This window comes from Mirounga leonina, unplaced genomic scaffold (assembly GCF_011800145.1).
Source record: "Mirounga leonina isolate KUSES-001 unplaced genomic scaffold, KU_Mleo_1.0 Mir_447, whole genome shotgun sequence".
Lineage (NCBI taxonomy): Eukaryota > Metazoa > Chordata > Mammalia > Carnivora > Phocidae > Mirounga > Mirounga leonina.
Genome location: NW_023270757.1, coordinates 707,022 through 730,463, shown reverse-complemented (window position 1 = coordinate 730,463; position 23,442 = coordinate 707,022). Strand labels below are relative to the sequence as shown.

Sequence of the window (23,442 nt, the reverse complement as noted above, 5' to 3'; positions counted from 1 at the left end):
TTTATAAAGACACATTCCAAAATCTACACCTACAATTATTAAAATACAAAATTTTCCAAATAACAGATCTAACATGGCCCATCCAATTACAAAAAAACACTAGACCACCATATTTCCATGAGAGTCATCAGAGACATAAAAAGAAAATAAAAACATAGAACACCTTACTGGTAACTTCTTAACAAACAACTGAAATCTCTACATCAATCCTCTGAGGTGTGAGGACGTTTTTGAACTAAAATAAAGTCATGCAGTTTAAAACAAGAAATTCATGTGTAATACATTAAGTGCAAATACAAACAACCTGTGAGATCTCATCTACATGAGAAATACAATGGTGACAATTACTGGAGGGATTAAAATGATGTATTTTTTCTTCCTTCTGCTTTTCTAGAAAGTCTACATTTTTCTAAAGTTAGCACATATTTATTTTAAAAACAGGTAAAAAGTCAGATTTCTTCTTGGGGCTAAAACATGTTCTTTCCAGTCAAACACCATTATTATGTCAAAGTCTTGGAAGAGAAGTCTTTTATTTTCACCTTTCCAAGTAACAAAAACTATGATTTAAACCAAAGCATAATAAAAAACTACAGAAAAAAGAGGTCATTTCAATAAATAAAAGAATTACTTGCTGACTGGTTAACTAGGTTCCACGTTTTATTTAATCATTTCAAGTGGGAGGAGAGGATATTATGCTTATTTTAGATTTATACCAACCTAAAGCCCAAGGTAAATTAGCAGCAGATCCGAGAACTGAATTCGTGCCTTCAGATTTCAAATCAAACCTTCTTTCTATCACACCATGGCTGTGTCCCTTGTGGTGATAAAGGTTATTATATTAAACCACCTACCACTTATCCTTACTCCTCAAAAATGAAACACAAATAGCTATTTCAAGAGTCTCAAACGTTTATTTTTTAAACAGATCCCACCACTGTCAGGTTTTTGTATAACTTATGGGACAACAAAACTCAGCTAATAAAATAAAATAAAATGTTAATTATAGCTTCTCTTCTCTACCCCCCCATCGCAAAATTTATTTTTACTTAGTATTATAGAGTATGAGCCAAAAACAATACCCAGTGGGGACAGTCAAGGCAAACAGCTGCTCTCATAAACAGTTCCTTTACTAGGATGCTAGAAGTTACGGTAATAGATTCAGGTATATTAGATCAATTTCGTAAGCAGCTTTAAAAACAAGTACATGATGAACTACACGAGCCCAGAAGAGAGGGAAAAACTGAATCAAAAGTTTTCAATTGTAATATCTGTGTATTTAAAAAGAGAAAGAATAGGGGAGTCTGGGTGGCTCAGTTGGTTAAGCGTCTGCCTTCAGCGCAGGTCATGATCCCAGGGTCCTGCGATCGAGTCCTGCATCGGGCTCCTTGCTCAACAGGGAGTCTGCTTCTCCCTCTGCCTCTGCTACTCTCTCCCTCTTTCTCCCTCTCTCTCTCTGTCAAATAAATAAAATCTTAATAAAATAAAAAGAGAAAGAATTGTTCATTTTTTAATTTGAAAATCTCCAAGATTTATATGGTTTCATTTTTTTCTTTTCTATTCATTTCTTATTTTCTTGGCTTTTTGTGCACTGGGGGTGGGCATTAGGGGTAGGCTTACGTGTTGCTTTTCTTTCAAATATCACAGCATTTCCTTTCAAGACTAAATTAAGGCTCCCAAATTTAGTCAGCTACACTGCAGCTCCTGGGAGGTCTGCAGAAAGAACCATGGCACGCCCTCCAATTCTGGGAGTTTAGACACACTCGACAGAATTTTTCCTAGTACACACTCAGGAACATCTATCTATTTTTCTTTTCCACTGAGCCTTTGTTCAGTTTATGCAGTAAGCATATCTGAGCTGTGGACCTTGTGAAAAGTGTGCCCCACTTTTTTCCCTCCTTACTGAAAAGGTAAGTAGGTAATTAGGAAGGAAGGAACAAATGAAGGCACGCAGATTGTGTTAGACCACAGCTATTTTGGGGGGCATATTTTCAAAAGTCCCCAGTGTCCTGCCATCAACTTCTGTGACTCTGGGTGAAATTAAACCATAAAACCACTAAATATGCTGAGTGACATAACTTTCTACTATGACCATGCTTTCCCTAAAAATTTACGAGACCAATGTTACATTTGGAATGAAGCCTCACAACTCTGACATTCTATTTATCATTTATATGTATGTTCTACTTTCATGATTTAATTTTCCAGGCGTGGGGGGAAGGGGATATAGAAAAGAGAAAATAGCACATACGACAGAAAATTAACCGCAACTCTGACACACAACCAAATAAATGAGGCAGCCTGCTTGATCCTACATTTATTTAAATAAGTCACCTTTTACTGGTGCTGGTGAAAAACAGCAGCATCTTTTGAGGCAGGTAATTACAGGATGATATAGATCAGAAAATAACAAAAAGGCACACTTGTCCCAAAACAAATATCCAAAAATCGAATGAAGCTGTCCAGCAACAGCCACTAAAATAATTTTCCATGTATTATTTTCTTTGAGTCATTTTAAAAATAAGCAATCAGCTATCCATCCTCTGGGCACTACTGGGATGAGTTTGCCACAAAAACCACTTACATTTTTAGAAGCCCAAGTCTTGACAAATCAGTTCCTAAGAACATAATTTGTTACACACTGAAGAAAGCCTGAAAACACGGACCTTGGTTAAAGAGGCTTCCGTATCTTGTTGTAACCTTTCCAAATGCAAGTATGTGGGAAGAATACCCATAAATTTAAGTTGAAACTGAAACACTTAGAATATTTCCAATTTAAAATACATTAAAATGTGGTCTTCGAGAGGAAATGAAAATAGCTTTTAAACATATGAAAAGATGCTCATCATCATTCATAAGTGAAATCTGAGTTAAAAATTAGATATTTTTCACTCATCCGATGGTGGGGGGGGAAGAGTTTAATAAATCACCGTGTGGAGAAATAGGTACTCTCACACATTGTTGATCCAAGCACAGAGTAGTATAACCTCTTTGACAGGCAATTTGTATATGTCCATCAAAATTTAAATTCCACTTTGCCTCGGAGCCATGGTTTTACTCCTAGGAATTTCTCCTACAGATATACTCATTTTTGTGCACAAAGAACTATGTAAAAGGTTATTCACTACAGCTTTGTTGGTGGCCTGAAGGAAGACGGACTGCATGTCATTTTGTATTACGTGTGTATTACGTACCTATTTAAAAAAAAATGTAAACTTTGGGGGGGGGGGGGGGGAGAATGTGATCTATACTGTTTAGAAATTAGAAGTGTTCTAAATTCCCCCACAAAAGGAAATACTAAATGGCCCTAGACAAAATTCATTCCAGAACCCTGCAATAAAATGCTATGTTCAGATGGCTTGCACAGCTGTATTAGTGAAAGCTCCTTATCATGAGATCCCTCTGGTCCTTTAATAACCAAAACCCCTTGGTGGGGGACTGCCATGGACTTGAATGCCACTTCACAATAAGCAGTGTTTCAAAAAGATCCCAATTTATTCCTTGCAAAAACATATCATATATAAATGTAACTGTCACTCTGAGAAGCAGGACTGCATTATGCTGCAGACTTAACACAGACTGTAAGCATGTTCCCCATGTCTTCTCCAGCAAAGTCTGCCAAATGGGCGTCTGAAATGTCCTATTGAAACAGGTGGTGTCTGAACAGAATTGGATTTCTGCCTATAGAAACCCTAGTTTTAACAACTGCTGTGGTTAGTTTTAATTTTCAGTCCTCAAAATTAACTGCTTGCCAGTGATTCAGAAATAGACTGAACAACATGTTTAGACTTTGGCCTGTTTAATTGAGGAAAGCAAGCAAGCAAGGGGGAAAAAAAAAATCTACCAATCCTACCACCATTCCATAAAGAACAACAGAACCACAGCAGACCATTTGATTTCCAGGCCAAAAACAGGGGAGCAGCTATAACATAAACTTGATTCTCCAAAGATACTTGTCCCTTTTGTGCTTTCTTCATAGAAGCATAAGGATACGGCTACCATGCTGAACATGCTACTTAGGAAATCTTGTAAGAAGCCTTATATGATTTGCTAGAAATTTAGAATTAAGAACAATGATAAGAACTAATAATTGTTCTAATGAAAACTTACATCTTAAACGATATTCTGAACAGATCTTTGTTTCACATTACACAAGCAAAATACAAGCTGCCAGAATTAAACTCCTTGAAAAGAGATACCATGGGCTAATATTCTTTAAATCCAACACAGGTCCACCAATGTGCTAGTCACACTAACTGGTGGTAAAGACGTCTTCCTGTGACTAAATCTAGAACAGCTTACACTACCCAGCACACTTTTTCAGGGTACTTTAAATGCTCGACATACACATGGTTAAAGATCTGTTAATTTTCTAAACCGACAAAGGAAAAAGAACCAAGGGGCTGGGTCTCTGTTAAGAGTCACACACCATGTTTGGACATTCCCAATGAGGAAAACACAGTCTCACCCATTTCACGGATGACAAACTGAGATTCAAAGAGATGTCATTATTTTCTTCAGACAGAAGATGACAAAGATGAGCTTTTTACTTAAGTCTGCCTGATTTCGAAACTTTTCCAACGGTATCACACTCCCTCCCCACAGGAAATCCCAGAGAGCTGAGTTAGTAGAATGATGACTTTCAGCTATAGGATGTACACTATCTGCATCTTAACTTTGCCAACACCCAAAAGAAAAACTCATCCTCTTTCATTCAGTCAAATGTAATGGATGTCAAGCCCTTCAGCAATTTTTCAGTAGGACTGAATTCTAGCTACTAAGAAGGGGATCAAGTAAATAAAAACAAAATCATCTACTGTGATCATAAATCCTTAAAAAAAATCCTGACATCCTAAACAGCATTTTGAAAATCATTCAAAAAGGATTCATCAGTTCATTTATATAAAAACAAGTAGAAATATTCTCAGTGGAATTCAGAGGTACTCCTCAATGGGGTATATTTGGTCCTTTTGCTTAAAATCCAAGGACAAATGGACATATCAAGTTTTACCCTCAAAAGTTTATTGCTCACTGTCCTCTACCCTTCTACCAAACAAAAAATAAAATAAGATCTCAAAATAAAAAGCAGTCTCCTCTCAGGAGCTCTCAGATTGTTCTTTTCCATTTCCTGACCCCTACCTTCTGCTTTTTACTTAAGGCCTGACAGGGGCTAGATCCCAAACCAAATCTACAATTTCCCTAGCAGCTCCAATAAGGTCTCTCATTTAGAGGAAACTACCTTTAGGGTCTTGTAAATGAAATCATTCTGTATTCCAATTTTCTCAGAAAACAATGCTTAATTACAAATGTGTCCTTCCCTCAAAAGTTACTCTTTTTTCTTTTAAAGCAAAATATCCGAAATATATATTAGGGACTATTCAACAGAAGAACTTAGGGTACATTTCATTGAGACTATTTAGAAATGAGTTGCAAAATTAAAAAAAAAAAAAAAGGAAGAAATCCAGTGGAAAAAATGTTATGGACCAAAAAAAAAAAAAAAAAATTGTCATGTAGTTAGTGGCTTATAGGTTTTGAAAGTAGAAAAAAAATCTACAATTTTTCAAGATTTTTCTGGCAAAAAGCTCTTTGGAATCATTTTCTTTTAATGTTAAAAGCATTTTTCTAAGATGCTACTAGCTCTAAAAACAACCTTTCTGATCTCTTGAAAAGCCAAGTTCAACTTTTAATAGTGTTATGTACTTTCTGTTTAAAAGAAAAAATAAGGAGAAGGAACCACAGCCCAAACAGTAGGCTTACTCCACTCATGCCTGAAGCTATAATGATTTCGCACAGTACATACATATGATAAGGATTGAGTTTTTCCTGTAAAGGCAGAATATATACATCTACATCACACATATAATGGTTAAGTGTAAGAAACACAGCACCCCTCTCTCACCCTAAAACCCAGGGAGGGGAAAAAATGTTTGTCTGAAGAGACATAGTCATGAACAAGATTTCTAATAACAAACATCAGAACAAAAGCAACAAATTTACAATGACGTGGATGGAACTAGAGGGTATTATGCTAAGCGAAATAAGTCAATCAGAGAAAGATAATTATCATCTGATCTCACTGATATGAGGAATTTGAGAAACAAGACAGGATCATAAGGGAAGGGAGGGAAAAATGAAACAAGACAAAACCAGGAGTCCCTGGGGGGCTCAGTTGTTAAGCATCTGCCTTTGGCTCAGGTCATGATCCCAGGGTCCTGGGATCCAGCCCCGCATTGGGCTCCCTGATCAGCAGGGAGCCTGCTTCTCCCTCTCCCACTCCCCCTGCTTGTGTTCCCCTCTCTTGCTGTGTCTCTCTCTGTCAAATAAATAAATAAAATCTTAAAAAAAAAAAAAAAAGACAAAACCAGAGAGGGAGACAAACCATAAGAGACTCTTAATCTCAGGAAACAAACTAAGGGTTGCTGGAGTGGTGGGGGGTGGGAGGGATGGGGTGGCTGGGTGATGGACACTGGGGAGGGTATGTGCTATGGTGAGTGCTGTGAATTGTGTAAGACCAATGAATCACAGACGTGTACCCCTGAAACAAATAATACATTATATGTTAATTAAAAAAAAAAAAACACAAAGGCAACAAAAGCAAAAATAAACAAGTAGAACTATATCAAACTAAAAAGCTTCTGCAAAGCAAGGGAAATCAGCAACACAAAATGAAAAAGGCAACCTACAGAGGAAAGTATTTGCGAATCATCTAAGGGGTTAATATCCAAAATATATAAAGAATTCATACACCTCAATGGCAGAAACTACAGTCTGATTTCAAAATCTGCCTAAGAAGATACACAGATGGCCAAGAGGTAGATAAAAAGGTGCTTAACATTACTAATCATCAGGGAAATGCAAATCAAAATCACAGTGAGATATCACCTCACACTTGTTAGGCTATTATCAAAAAGATAAGAAATGATAAGTATTGGGGCGCCTGGGTGGCTCAGTTGGTTAAGCGACTGCCTTCGGCTCAGGTCATGATCCTGGAGTCCCGGGATCGAGTCCCGCATTGGACTCCCTGCTTGGTGGGGAGTCTGCTTCTCCCTCTGATCCTCCCCCTCTCATGCTCTCTGTCTCCCATTCTCTCTCTCAGATAAATAAATAAAAGATCTTTAAAAAAAAAAAAAAAAGAAAGAAAGAAATGATAAGTATTGGAGATGATGTGGAGAAAAAGGAACCCTTAATGCTCTGTTGGTGGGATTGTACAGCCACTATGGAAAACTAAATATATAGGTTTCTCAAAAAAATTAAAAAGAGAACTACCATAGGATCCAGCAATCCCGTGTGTGCGTGTATGTGTGTGTGTACAAAGGAAAATAAAAAACAGGATATTGAAAAGATATCTGTGCTTCTATGTCCACTGCAGCATTATTTACAATAGCCAAGATCTGGAAACAACCTAAGTGAATGGAGAGAATAATGGAATATTATTCAGCTATGAGAAAGGAGGACATCGTGCCATTTGTGACAACATGGATAAAACCTGAAAGCATTAAACTAAGTGAAAGTCAGACGGAGAAAGACAGATACTCTATGATATCACTTATATGTGGTATCTTAAAAAGCTGAACTCCTAGAAACAGAGACTAGAATGGTAGCTACCAGGTGCTGGAGGGTGGGGGAAAATGAGGAGATGCTGGTCAAACAGTACAAATGTTCACTTATAAGAAGAGTAAGTGGAATGCAATGGAAAGCAATTATATATGGCAATTATAATTAATATTATTGAATTGTGTATTTCAAAGTTACAAAGAGAGGGGCGCCTGAGTGGCTCAGATGGTTGAGCATCTGCCTTCGGCTCAGGTCATGATCCCAGAGTCCTGGGATCGAGTCCCGCATCGGGCTCCCTGCTCCTTGGGAGCCTGCTTCTCCCTCTGCCTCTCTCTCTCTCTCTCTCTCATGAATGAATAAATAAAATCTTTAAAAAATAATAAAATAAATAAATAAAGTTACAAAGAGAGTAGACCTTAAATGTTTTCACCAAAAAAGAAATGGTAATTATGTAACATGATGAAGAGGATAGCCAAAGCTATGGTGGTAATCATTCTGCAATATACAAATGTACAAGATCAATACAATGTACATCTTAAACTTATACAATGGTATATGCATGTCAATTATGTTAATAAAGCTTAAAAGAAAGATTTCTCTTTTTTTTGTTTAAGATTTTATTTATTTGACAGAGAGAGACACAGTGAGAGAGGGAACACAAGCAGGGGGAGTGGGAGAGGGAGAAGCAGGCTTTCCGCAGAGCAGGGAGCCTGATGTGGGGCTCAATCCCAGGACCCTGGGATCATGACCTGAGCCGAAGGCAGACACTTAACGGCTGAGCCACCCAGGCGCCCCAAGAAAGATTTCTAATAAAATCAAAATGGCTGATAAGTTAGTAACACGACGACAGGCTGCATTAATATCAAGACAATGATAAATATTTACATACCAGGTAAAAACAATACAAGGTAGCCAAAAATCTAGGTAAGCCAAAAAAATGTTTGTTAGTCTATAGATTCCCACATTTCCATAAAAGACTAATTTTCCCATACGAACTGGACAGAATCTATAGGATTACTATTATTTCTTTTTTTTTTTTTTTTAAGATTTTATTTATTCATAAGAGACAGAGAGAGAGAGAGGCAGAGGGAGAAGCAGGCTCCGCGCTGAGCAGGGAGCCCGATGCGGGACTCGATCCCAGGACCCTGGGATCATGACCTGAGGCGAAGGCAGATGCTTAACCATCTGAGCCACCCAGGCGCCTGGATTACTATTATTTCAAGCACATTTTTAAATTTTAATTTTACCCCAAAATTTACTGGTATCAGTCTCTTAAAGAATTTATGTTAAGTAACTGGTTTGCCTGAATATTTCACATTTCAACTTATTTTAGAGGTGTCAAGACACAATCTAAGTCTAACAGAAACAAATCTACAGGCTTCAAACAGCACTTCAAGAAATACAAAGAAGGAAAGTCAAGGAGGACAGTTCTGAGAGAAAGGCTGAGAAGAGGAAGACAGAACTCTACTAGAGACCTTATTGGGATGCAGCAGTGCACTCTGCTGCATTATCACTGACCTGTAACCTCTTCAGCTTGCAAGCAAGCCCTGAGTGCTCTGGGACTAAGTGGCGTTTCAAAAAGTTCTTGTATCATATTTACTCTTTCCTACGACTCTTATCAGAACCCTGAGGTACTCAAGTTTCAGAATCCACAGGCTCCGATCACCCACCTAACGACATATCCGAGAGGAATAATGAGAAGCATAAAATGCCACCAACATAAAAAGAAAATAATAACAATCAGGATTTAAAACGGACCAACTCATTTTTTTGATCCAAGTATAGCTGACATACAATACCGTCCTAGTTTCAGGTGTACAACACAGTGATTCGACAGCTATACATATTATGAAATGCTCACCATGATAAGTGTAGTCACCATCTGTCACCAGACAAAGTCATTACAAGCTTACTGACTAAATTCCCTATGCTATACTTTCCTCCTCGTGACTTATTTATTGTATAACTAGAAGTTTGTACCTCTTAATCCCCTTCACATTTTTCACCGGTCCCCTACCCTCCTCCCCTCTGGCAATCAACAGTTTGTTCTCTGTATTTGCAAGTCTGTTTCCGTTGGTTTTATTTTGTTTGTCTGTTTGACTTGCTTTTTTTCATTCCACATCTAAGTAAAATCATGGTATTTGTCTTTCTGTCTAACCTACTTCACTTAGCAGAATATCCACCTCCTGGGTCCATCCATGTTGTCATGAACGGCAAGATTTCATTCTTTCTTTATTGCTGAGTAATATCCCATTACATATATGTACATCTTCTTTACCCACTCATCTATCAATGGACACAGAGAGTGTTTCTTGGCTAGTGTAAATAATGCTGCAATAAACGTAAGGGCACATATATCTTTTCAAACTAGTGTTTTCATTTTCTTTGGGCAGATAACCAGGGATGGACCAGCTCATTTTTAAGGGCACAGCCACAGGTAAATAGCATCAACACTGTGTTCTTGGTAACTATAAAAAGAATAAAATAGGTTTTAAAAAAAAACACCACTTCCTTAATAAATATATAATAAATCTCTAACTTTAAAATGAGTTGTATTACAGGGGCACCTGGGTTAAGCGTCCGGCTCTTGATTTCAGCTCAGGTCATGATCTCAGGGTCCTGAGATCAAGCCCCATGTTGGGCTCCATGCTCAGTAGGGAATCTGTTTGATGATTCTCTCCCTCCCTCTCTCTCTGCCCGTCCGCCCACTCACGCTTGCTTGCACTGTCTCTTTCTAAAATAAATAAATAAATCTTAAAAAAAAAAGAAAAAGAAAAATGAGTTGTATTACAAAAGGCCATTTCTTCATGAAGACACATTTCCCCATAAAATACTATAAGTGGTGGTTTATTTCCAAACCTGGCCCAATACCTATTTAACCCATAATGTACTGACATAGCAGAGTACTGAATGAAATGTGGTAAAGGGACTTACAATGCTTCAAATGCATATTAGTATTTCAGCTGAAAGGATAGGATCTTGGCAAAATAGGACTCCAAAAAAGGGACTCCAGGAGTTCCACATAACCCAAAATGTTCACACAACTGTACATATGGGTGATTTTCTTATGAGAAGGTCCACAGCTTCTCCAAGTGGTTGTCTCTAACCCCACAAAAAGGGGTTTCGATAAAGGGAAAACACTTCTGTGCTATACAAAACCAAACTCTTCCCTACATAGCCCTCAGATAGAGCTTACGAAAGAAATGAGGCATTTTGCAAAGTTATGATCCACATATGTTTACACATATGGTAAGAGCATCGAGGCAAAGCTATCAAAAACCTTCCAGAAAAACTAAGTGAAGGAAATTCTAGAGTAAAGAATGCATTTCAACATTTTATGGGGTCAGAACTGCCCACATAAGATGACACAGGAAGTTCATCTGAAGTGGAAAGAGGATGATGGTCCAAATGGCACCCATTGTAGACTTCCATGAGTCAGTAGCATTTGCCTGCACAGCTGACTTAGCTGCAAGCAAACATTCCGTACATTTGTGTCTGCACAAAACCTCACTTAAAAATCGTTCCCCATCCTAGCCAAATCACACAGGCAAAACTTGGTTACCATGATCTTTAAAAAAAAAAAAAAAAAAATCCGGGGTGCCTAGGTGGCTCAGTCAGTTAAGCATCTGCCTTTGGCTCAGGTCATGATCTCAGGGTCCTGGGATTGAGTCCCGCATTGGGCTCCCTGCTCAGCGGGGAGTCTGCTTCTCTCCCTCTCCCTCTGCACCACCCCTGCCCATGTTTACTCTCTCGCTCTCTCTTTCTCTCTCAAATAAATAAATAAAATCTTTAAAAAAAAAAAATGAGAGGTGCCAGGTGGCTCAGTCATTAAGCGTCTGCCTTCGGCTCAGGTCATGATCCCAGGGTCCTGGGACGGAGCCCTGCATCGGGCTCCCTGCTCAGTGGGGAGCCTGCTTCTCCCTCTCCCACTCCCCCTGCTTGTGTTCCCTCTCTCGCTGTGTCTCTCTCTGTCAAACAAATAAATAAAACATTTAAAAAAAAAATGAAAGAAAACCCATCTTTTACCTACACACAATTCAAATAAACAAAAATGTGTATTTAAATAACCCAAGCCTGTCACATGAATTACTATACTTTTTCTATTAATTTTTCCCAAGAAAATCTGGAAAACAACCTCTTTTTATATAATTTTAAACAGGACTTCCAATTTTACCGAAAAGTTTCTATAAACTGATATGACAAAGTTCAGACATTGTTCTTTGCTTAACTGAGGAAAGTTTATTGTTTTTGGCTTTTTGTTAAAATAGATTTGAGCTGCACAGACTATCAAGCTATTCCAACCAACAGCATAATTTCAGATTCATACCTACGTAAAATATTCATGTTTGCTTACCTCTTCATCCCAAACCAGGAGTCCACAGCTAAGTCATTAAGGTCCTTCCTCTCTCTTACCTCTCTCAAAACATTAGTACACTTCTTAACACACTAGCAACTAGTTTTTGAAGTGAAGGCTTTTCACAAGGCAGTGCCCACTTACCCCTCCTGCCTTCAGCAACTTTCTTCTAAACTCCTCTGTGGGGTTGTTGAAAGTTAGCTTTTCACAGCGGAGGTGATTCACTGGTGGATGGCCTTCAAGATGCAGGAATAAGTCATAATCAAAGCGGACTTTCTTAGGTTCTTCCTAGAGATTAAAAAAAATTTTAAGAAAGAAAAGAGAGAGTTAAGCATATACAAATTTTGAAAGCAAAGTTTTATTCTTCAGAAGGAACAGAAAAGACCCAGGTAACCAACAGCTATTGTGTCAAAGTACTGGACAAAGAAAATTCTCATGGGATTATCTACAAAGCAAAAGGCAAATACCTAATGAATCAGTCTCTTGTTTTCTGAGAGAATAAACTCATCATTTTTCCTGTAATATCTCAAGTGGTGATCACCACCAACACAACCACCCAACTAGAAACCTAAGATACCCCTGAGGCCACTTCCTCCCTTTCCCACACCACCCTCTCCACCCATCAGCAACAACTGCCATTTTCTCTCCTAAATATTTCTCGAACAAACCCTCTAACCCATAACTCTTATTCACTGCCCAAACTATAATAAGCTCCTTTCTCTAGTAGGTCCTTCCTACTTCAGGACAGATTTATCTTCAATTCCTCCTTCATTTAGGCCTCACAATTATCCATATGAAACAAAAATCTAACCATTTCACAGCTTGATTAAAACTTCAAAAGCTGGGGCACCTGCGTGGCTCAGTTGGTTGGGCAACTGCCTTTGGCTCGGGTCGTGATCCTGGGGTCCTGGGATCGAGTCCTGCATCGGGCTCCCCCTGCATCTCCCTCTGCCTCTGCCTGCCACTCCCTCTGCTTGTGTGTGTGCACGCACGCTCTCTCTCTCTCTCTCTCTCTGTGTCAAATAAATAAAATCTTTAAAAACAAAACAAAACTTCAAAAGCTGCCAACTGCCACTAGGATAAAAATCAAAGCTCACTTGAATGCCTCATAAGGGCTTTCAGAACTTGGCTCTCGGCTCTTCATTCCACCACACTGCGTCCACCCATCTCCTGGTCCAGCAACACATGCTGTTGGGTGTTCCCAGCATTTCCTATGTTCTATGCTAACTCTGGGATTTACCTTTGCTTTGTGTTACCACCCTCATTGCCCGCCTCCATTCCTCCACCTTTGTGTCACCTGGGTAACTTCTACTCCTCCTTCTCCATTCAGGTTTCACTTTGGAGACGGATTCCTAGAACCCACTCCCAATTTCCCACTGCCTCTCCTCTGCTCTGAGTGCATCTCTCTCCTCCTTGCCACATCTTAGGGTAACCATCCTATCCTGTCTCTTTATCCTGCTTAATCATAAGATTCTTGAAAGTAGGAGCAATGGTTGAATCATCCTTGCACCCCTGGCAACTAGTTTAGCACTGGTGCATAGCAGAAATACAATAAATATCTATGAAATGAACCAGGAGGATGAAATAGCATCAGATTCACGAGAACACAACCATCAGAATTTCATGATACTCAAGTTCTACTCTCGAGCCATTATTTTAGTTAGCTAAACACTTAAACCTCTCTACACAGGGATTCTTAAGCATTCCAGGTGCAATGAAGACTGAGGATAATGACAATAACTAATATGAATGTTAACAGTGATCTCATTTAATTCTCATAGCTCGCCTCTAGGTCACCTGTGAGCCCTGTTTTGCAGGTATGGAAATTAAAGGACTGGAATTTGTTATATTACTTTATATAAAAATGTCTTGTGTTACAAATATTAACCATCCCTGTGAAGTGTTATCATTTTTTTCATTTGTCATTAGCTTTGCCATTTTGTTTATTTTTAATAGCTTTATTGAGAAATAATTCACAAGCCATAAAATCCACGCTTTAAGATATACGATTTAGTGGTTTTCAGTATACTCACAGAAGTATGAAACCATCACCACCATCTAATTTTAGAACATTCTCATCATTCCAGAAATAAAACTCAAATACATTAGTAGTCATTTCCCATTCCCCCCCCCAGATCATGCATCACCTGTACCACTAATCTATTTGTTTCTCTAGAGTTGCCTGTTCTGCGGACTTGGCATTTCATACAAATATATGAACATACATAAAATACATACATGATATGTAATCCTTTGTGACTGTCTTCTTTCATTTGGCATGATTTTCCAGGGGTCATACATGCTGTAATGTGTCAGTAGTTCCTTTTTTACGGTTGAATAATATTCCATTGTATGGGTATCCCAGTATTTGTTTATCCACTTGTTGGATAGACATGTGTATTTTTTTCTTTTTTTTTTTTTTTTAAGATTTTATTTATTTATCAGAGAGAGAGAGAGACAGAGGCAGGCAGAGGGAGAAGCAGGCTCCTTGCTGAGCAAGGAGCCCGATGTGGGACTCGATCCCAGGACCTTGGAATCATGACCTGAGCCAAAGGCAGAGGCTTAACCGACTGAGCCACCCAGGCGTCCCTGTATTTTTTCTTTTTAGCCACTGTGAATAGTGCTGGTATGAACATTTGTGTACAAGTTTTTATGTAGATGTGTATTTTCATTTCTCTGGGGTAAACACCTAAGGGTAGAATTTCTGGGTCCTGCCGTAACTCCATGTTTAACATTTTTACAAACTGCATTACTGTTTTCCACAGTGGTTGCACCATTTTAAAATCTCAATAGCAATGTATGAGGTATATATGTTTTTTAATATATAACATATTCAAATTTTACATAGATAAAGAAATGTTTTTCTTAAAAAAAAAATTTATGGGGCACCTGGGTGGCTCAGATGGCTAAGCGTCTGACTCTTGATTTCGGCTCAGCTCATGATCTCAGGGCCGTGAGATGGAGCCCCATGACACACTCTGCGCTGGGTATGGAGCTTGCTTGGGATTCTCTCTCTCCCTCTGCCCATCCCTCCCCAGTTCACTCTAAAAAAAATTTTCTTTATTTAAAGATTTTATGTATTTATTTGTGAGAGAGAGAGAGTGTGTGTGCACAAGCAGGGGGGGCGGCAGGCAGAGGGAGAGGCAGGCTCCCCGCAGAGCAGGGAGCCCGATGCGGGGCTCGATCCCAGGACCCTGGGGTCATGACCTGAGCCGAAGGCAGACGCTTAACCAACTGAGCCACCCAGGCATCCCTAAAAAATTTTTCTTTATTTAAAAAAAACAATTTGTTATATTACTATTGTGATGAAACAAAGTGATTTGAATCTACTTCTTTTGACTCAAAAGTCTTAGCACCTGAAACTGTCAAAATGTAGGCATCTCCTGCTACAAATTTACAGTTTCCACCTCCTCATCCACACTTCCCCAAATCAGTCTCCACTCATTCGCTCACTAGCAAGCAGGCCTGAAATCTGCTCCTTCCCTCTTTCATCGGGATAACCTTTCTCCCCTGGTTTTCCTCACACTTAACTGGCATTCCTTCCTAGTCTTCTTCCCTGACCCTTAGGCGTCCTTTAACTTTAGGCAAAGTTCCCCAAGGAGCGGACACCCATTCACAGGGGGTCACTTCTACCTACAGGACAACGACTCCCCTATCTATACCTCCAGCCCAGCTCCCACCTGATGGCCAGATGTACGTGTTCCACAGTCTGCCCACATCTCCACTAAGTTGAGCCATGGCAACAGCAAAGTCATGGATTATCTTAACCTGAGTTTATCTTCATCTGTCCTTTCTCCTATCCTCTGTATCTTGGCAAGCAGAAATCCTAACTTCTTATCAAAGTTAAAATACAGAAAAACCATCCCCAGCTCTTCCTCCTCCTTCGCTCACCACACTCAAATAGTCTCCCAGTTCTACTTAGAATCCCCCCTTAGGAACTCTCAAATTCAGCCCCTTTGTCCAGTCACCATACCCTTGCCTTAGCTTAGACCTTCATCACTCCTCACCTGGTCATCTCCTCTATTTTTGAACCCACCCCATTCTACCTCCCACAGTGACAAGACAGTGATTTTCCCAACAGAAAAATCAGATTACATCTTTTCATTGATATAAATGCCTTTAATGACTCATCATTTTCCACAGGATAAAATCCCACTTCCTTGGAATAACCATCTTAGTCCTTTAATACCTTCCCTGCATTTCCTTTGTTCTCTCACGACACCCTGTGCTTCCATAATTGTGAAGCACTTGCAGTTCCCAATACTTCACATTATCTCATTCATTTTGCCTTTCACATGTACTGCTCCCCACGCCTACACTGTCTTCCCTCCCAACACACCTCTCCTCCCTTGCTTGCTTAATGCACTCATTATTCACAACACAGCTAAAGCATGAAATCCACTGGAAAGTCTTCCTAATATTTCCAACCCAATCTGTATTAGACATCCCTCTTACAGCGTTCCTTTATTAATGTAATTATCACATTGAATTATGATCATTTTTTTACTTACCTGCCTCTCCTCTAAATTGTAAAACAGTCAACACACCTTAGAATTTAATTAAAAACATAAGAAGGGCTGCTTTCTGCCTTATAATTGGGTCTATAAATTTGTAAAGCCTTTGGGGAAGACAATTCGGCAGTATCTATCAGCATGCTAACCCAGTAATTCTAAGAATCTCTTCCACAAAAATATTCAAATATGTGTGCAAAGATATAGATGATAAAATGTTCGTGGTAGCATTGTTTGTAATGGTAAAAAAAAAAATTGAAATGATCTTCAAGTGAGTATATCATACCATTGAATACCACACAGATGTTTAAAAATACAGATTTGGAAATACTGCCAAGTGGATTAAAGGTAACTCACAGAAAATATTAAAGTATGATATATTATGCCCCTGCCAATCTCTACTCAACATAGATTTTATCTGGGCAAATGCATGGGGTAATCGGGAAAAGCTGTACCAAATAGTTAATAATGATTAAACGGAGTCAAAAGACATACTCCTGCAGGGGTGCCTGGGTGGCTCAGTCAGTTAAGTGTCTGCCTTTGGCTCAGGTCATGATCTCAGGAGTCCTGGGATTGAGCCCTGTGTCTGGCTCTGTGCTCAGCAGGGAGTCGGCTTCCCCTCTCACTCACTCTCTGTGTGCGCTCTCTCTCTCTCTCCCCCAAATGGATAAATAAGATCTTTAAAATATATATATATACATATATTCCTGCAAATGTTTTTAAAGATAAAAATATATTGAGTATAAATCATTACCAGCAGAAAAAGAATGAATAATATCACTTCACAACACTTAAATATAAAAAAAAGCAATCACTTTTCCATGAAACTAAGGGTAAGAACCACAGAGAGTGACTATCTTTCTATGAATCCTGAGTGCAATTTTCTTTTAAAGTTTTGTGTGTGTGTGGTTTTTTGTTTGTTTTTTGAGTAAGGAAAAAGTACTCACAAACCTTGCGTTCTAGCCAACTGATCTCTTTCCTGGAGAGCAGACTTCAATATTATGTCAATCTATGCTCCTCAGGAAAGATTCTTCTCAAATTGCAAACAAGAAACTATGCATTTATTCTATATATAAAGCTAATACATTTCCTCGTAGAGGTGGAAATCTGGTTTTGGCAATATCAAATTGTCCCTCTCATTCTGCTTCAGTCCTTGACATTTACTCAGGTACCTTCTCTGAGGACAGAATGAAAGAGAGAAGCACGGGATCCTTTAAACCTAAAATGCTACAGTCAATTATGTTTTAGTGTGCCTACTGGTTTAAAGTTTCTGCAACACTCATAATTCTCATAGACAAGCTTGTTTTGTTGAACACAAATGCAAAATAAGATAGAATAAACATACACGAACTCAAAAGCAGCCCTGACAGACACTCCACCTCCCGCTCTGGAGCAATGACTCTGACCTCTCAAATAAATGAGTAAAATTGAAGACAGGCTTATGAGAAGCAGGGAAAGGAAAAGATGGAGGTGGACCCGAGGACAGGATGATATCATCCTTAATATGCAGTAGTAGGACTCTCCCAAGATCACACGGAAGTCTTTTTGCAGCTTTCACCTCCTCTAAAAACTCTGAACAATATTTTTCATAAACCATTATTGTAATGGATGTTTGTTCTTCAAGACAGAGTTGAATCAACTCCAGGGATGAATGATAAAAACTCAAAAGAAATAAAATGTACATTCTGGAGGAATAGCCCAGACTCCTAAATTTTTACCCACAAATCATTTCAGTAGGAAGAGAAAAGAGAAATATATCCAGCTCAGAGAATACAGCAAAACTTTGGTTTAAAAAAAAAATTCCAAGATAAATGAAAAGAGATGACAAAGCAACAATTTCTAACTAAAAAATTAATAACATACAGAAAAGAACTTTAAATACTACACCCATGTATCTTCCGCTGAGAGTAAACAGATGTTAACACTTCACTGTGTTTACCTTTGCTTCAAAGGATACAATTTTTTTTTTAAGATTTTATTTATTTGAGACAGCAAGCGAGAGAGAAAGTACAAGCAGGGGGAGGGGCAGAGGGAGAGGGAGAAGCAGACTCCCTGCTGAGGATCCGATGGGGGACTCGATCTCATGACCCTGGGATCATGACCTGAGCCGAAGGCAGACACTTAACTGACTGAGCCACTCAGGCACCCCCAAAGGATACAATTTTATAAATGTAAGCTGCTCTATGGATCCTCCCAGGAACCAATGCTACTTAGTTCCCGTGCTATCATTTCAATTCACACTCTTGAGCTACGTATGTGTATTTCTAGAACATTATTTATTCTCAGCTTCAGTGGCTTATAAAAACATACATAAATGGTATCATAACCATATACTTCCGTAACTTTTAAGTTGTCATTCTTGTTTTTGAGACTTATCCATGTTGTTCATTAACTGCTGTATAGCATTCCGTGTATTCCTAACCCACCATTTAGTGATCCACATCTCTACATAGGACCAATTAGGTGTATCTCACTTTTTCATATTACAAACAGTGAAATATAGATGTCTCATTGTGTACCTATAAAAATAGCAATTATTAACTATAAAATCTTAAAGACAATCTAAAACTAGAAAATTGAAATAAACTGATATGGATGCTAAACAGAAAATCTATTTAATGGTGTTCAACTCAAGGGTCTATTTCATAATGGCCCCAAAGGAATTACTGCTTTCCATCTCATGTGCCTCTTTCTTCCTTCATTTTTTTTTTTTTTTAAGATTTTATTTATTTATGTCAGAGAGAGAGAGAGCACAAGCAGGCGGAGCAGCAGGCAGAGGGAGAAGCAGGCTCCCCGCTGAGCAGGGAGCCCGATGCGGGGCTCAATCCCAGGACCCTGAGATCATGACCTGAGCCGAAGGCAGACGCTTAACCGACAGAGTCACCCAGGCGTCCCCTCCCTTCATTTTTTTAATAAACTACAATTCTTCACAAAATGAGTCAAGAAGATGAGTCATAAGAATGACTACCCAAAGTGCCGAGAAGACTGAACCTGTGTGTGTGTGTGTGCACATGTGTGTGGTGTGCAGAGAGATTCCAGTTATTTCTGTAAATAAGGGAATTGAGGAATTCAGAAAATAATTTTTTCTATTGAACAGACAGCCTGTAAAAATGACCAGAAAAGGGGGCGCCTGGGTGGCTCAGTTGGTTAAGCGACTGCCTTCGGCTCAGGTCATGATCCTGGAGTCCCTGGATCGAGTCCCACCGAGCAGGGAGCCTGCTTCTCCCTCCGACCCTCCCCCCTCTCATGTGCTCTCTCTCATTCTCTCTCTCTCAAATAAATAAATAAAATCTTTAAAAATCTTTAAAAAAAAAAATGACCAGAAAAGGTAAAAACAAAGGAGAGAAGATACCTCACTACCGCATTATTTCCAAACTGAAGCCAGTGCAATGTTAAATTGACTTAAGGAGATAGGAACAGAATGCTACAGCCATTATGATCCTCCCACAAGAGATCATAACTGTCTAGCCCCTCATTTCTTTGGAACAACACCTTTTCTGCCTTGAAAGCCTAGACTCTTCCTATGGGCAGCCCAATGCCTAGATGAAATAAAACACTGGATGAGTGACAAGAGGGAAGAAAAGCACCACATGATCTTTATTAATTAAACTTCTAGAATTATTGAGGGTGGCTCAGTAAGTTAAATGTCTGCCTTCGGCTCAAGTCATGACCCCAGGGCCCTGGGATCAAGCCCTGCATCAGGCTCCCTGTTCAGCAGGGAGCCTGCTTCTCCCCCTCTCTCCCTCTGTCTGCAGTTCCCCCTGCTTGTGCTCTTTCCCCCTCCCTGTCAAATAAATAAAATCTTTTTAAAAAATAGTAAACTTCTAGAATACTGAAAACAGGGATGGGTGGAGATATAGGCTCTCGCTCCTTCCCATAAACACAACCACTTTAATTGAAAATCAATACTTTAAAAAAATGGGCAAAAGATTTAAAGGGTCGGGCGCCTGGGTGGCTCAGTCGTTAAGCGTCTGCCTTCGGCTCAGGTCATGATCCCAGGGTCCTGATATCGAGCCCTGCATCGGACTTCCTGCTCTGCGGGAAGCCTGCTTCTCCCTCTCCCACTCCCCCTGCTTGTGTTCCCTCTCTGGCTGTGTCTCTCTCTGTCAAATAAATAAATAAAATCTTTAAAAAAAAAAAAAAAGATTTAAAGGGTCATTTCTCCAAAGAAAACAAAGAAATGGACAATAAGCATATGAAAAGATGTTGAAAATCATAAGTCATCAGGCAAATACATACCAAAGCCATTTCACATGCACCATGATAATTTTAATTTTAAAAAAGGAAAATGACAAGTGTTTTCCAGGATGTGGAGAAACTGGATCCTTCCCACCACTGCTGATGGGAATGTGTAATAGTGCAGTCATTTTGGAAAACAGTTGACAGTTCTTCAAAAAGTTAAACATAGAGTTACCATATGATCCAACCACTCCACTTAGGTATATACCCAGGAGATTTGAAAACATACGTCCACACAAAAACTTGTATATGAATATTCACAACAGCATGATTTACAGTAGGCAAAGGTGGAAAAAAGTCAAATTTCCAGCAAAATATGAATTAATAAACAGAATGTGGTATATTCATACAACAGGGTTTTATTCAGTTATTAAAAAAAATACTAAGGATATCAATGCATCCTATAATGTGGGTAAACCTTAAAGACATACTAAGTGAAAGAAGCCAGGCACAAATGGTCACACATTTATATGAAATCACCAGAATAGGAAATTACATCAAGAAAGGAAGTAGATTAATCATTGCCAGGGGCTGGAGGAGGGAAGAATGAGTGACTGCCCTAGGTACAGGGTTTCACTACGGGGTGGTGAAAATCCTAAGAAAGTCATAGAATTAGATAGTGGTGATGTCTGCACAATATACTAAAACCTGAAGACTTGCACACTTTTAAAAAAAATGAATTTTATGATATGCAAATTATATCTCAAATTTTCACATAAAAAAAGCTAAAAGCTGGTTTTAGGGAAATCCAAATTGATATGAGAAAAAATAAATCAATACATCAATGTGAAGTCATATCACATGAGCAGACATAACGCATCTCAACAAATTCTGATTTGATAAAAAACGTGAACATTTCAGTATTATTACTGAGAAAAGTAATCATTAGCATTTACCAAGTGCTTACTTATACATGAAGCATTATTCTAAATATTCTACACAAACATACTGCATCTAATCTTCATAGCCCCCTTATGAGGTAGATACTCTTATCCTATCCCCATTTTATAAATAAGAAAAGTGAACCCCAGAGGTTGAGCAATTTGTAATATTATATAGTCTGTGTGTTTTGCTACATATATACTTTTAAATCCAGTAAAATCTATATGTCAAGCTGATATAATTGTGTATGTATGCCATGTGTGTATGGCAGCTGAAGATAAATGAGAGATTATTCTTTGCAAGTGTCTAAAATCCTAAAAATATGAAAATGAGAAAAGGAGCATTTCACTGAAAAAATCTAATTTCTCTTTTCTATTTTACAAACATATATTAATCTTCTTTTTCAAATGGTAATCATTCTTCTCTTAAAAAGGAAAGTTTAATGAATTTCATATAATCTGGCTTCACATAATTGAAATTATCTTTAGCCACTTCCTCTATAATTAAGGGTAACAATAGCCAAAATTCCTAGAAGACAAATTTAACTGTTATTTTCAAATCATCTAGCGATAGAAGTGTTTATGAATCAAAATTATTTTAAACATCATTTGTTTAATGGAGGATCTTCCACTGAAAGATTAATGGGTAAAGATTACATACCTTGTTTTTAAAATAAACCTCAATTGGCAAAATGAAACCAGCATACCCAGATTCTTCTACTTTGTAAGGTGGATCTTTGCACACTGCAACATTAAAAAGAGAAAATAGGTGAGAGGAGAATAAAAGACAAAAAGGCATTCTTTCTTTTGGAAAAAAAAAAAAAACAACAAAACCCACTCTACTATCTAGATCATGCTCAATTTTCACAGCCCTTTGCTAAATCCCCATCTCCACCTCTGATCTATCCTTTACTTCTCCAGAATCTACAATAATTTTCCTAGGTAAAGCAAATCTGTAAGCTGTTTGTTAAAATCTTGATGGAGGCATCTCATCGCAGTCAACCATGATTAGTAATAACTTGACTTCAGTTGTCACCCTGCCCTAAAGCTTTAGGGAAATTGAGGATAGCTCCTATGATCCAAAGCTTGAAAGTTTCCTAACAAAAGTACTGTCTATGTCAGGTCTTTGATGTAAATTACCCCATCCTTAAACCCCTCACTTTTTGGATTTCTATGCCAAAAAGTGGCAGGACACCCTCCTTCCTTAGAAAATCCGAAACCCAGAGTCTCCCAATGTTATTGGTGCCCATAGTGTCACTATTCCCAGTCCCCCCTCTCCAAAAAAAAGAATTAGGCGAGACTATTTAGGCAAGTTCTTGGGAAATGAGAGACACCCTCAAGAAGCTAAATATGATTTCATACCACTAGAATATCAATTAAATCAAAATCAGTCACAAGCCAACTGAAATTATTCCAGCTAAGACTGCATTTGATAGTATCACAAAGAAGTAAAAATGTGGATGCTGAACATCAAGGCAACACAGTCCTCTATGTGGCAGCTCAAGTCCTCTGCAGCAGGGCTCCAGCCTACCTTTGCAGCCTTCCTCTTTTGTCACCCATCAATCTTCCTATGCTACATTCAAGTGCACCAACTCCCCCCAAATATGCCCAGCATGTCCCAACTATGCCCCGTCCTCCTGCCATTCCTTCCATCACACTTTGATAATACTGTTAGTATCCTCTCTAGTTCAAATTCAAATTTCATCACAAATTTTGTGGCCTCTCCAGACCACAAAGTACTATCATCTCTTCCTCTTTTACCCTCCCAAAGCATTCACTGTCTGAATTACGGGTTTGACACTCAATAGAGTTCCCCATTACCACATATTCAGGAATCTCATCTGTAATTTACTTCCAGGCTTCAAGGACAGAAACGTTCACCTCAGGAAGATAATGAGTGTCAAGT

General features: G+C 38.7%; 1 protein-coding gene across 2 annotated transcripts in view; it reads right to left on the bottom strand.

The window, feature by feature from the left end:
• Positions 1–23,442, bottom strand: part of MLLT3 (MLLT3 super elongation complex subunit) — a 285,130-nt gene that overhangs the window by 104,145 nt on the left and 157,543 nt on the right. For both annotated transcript variants that reach the window (XM_034987920.1, XM_034987921.1), the window contains exons 3-4: positions 22,198–22,280; positions 12,050–12,193 (exon numbers count right to left, since the gene is read on the bottom strand). In XM_034987920.1, coding sequence (XP_034843811.1) covers positions 12,050–12,193; positions 22,198–22,280 — 227 coding nt within the window. The remainder of the gene's footprint in view (positions 1–12,049; positions 12,194–22,197; positions 22,281–23,442) is intronic.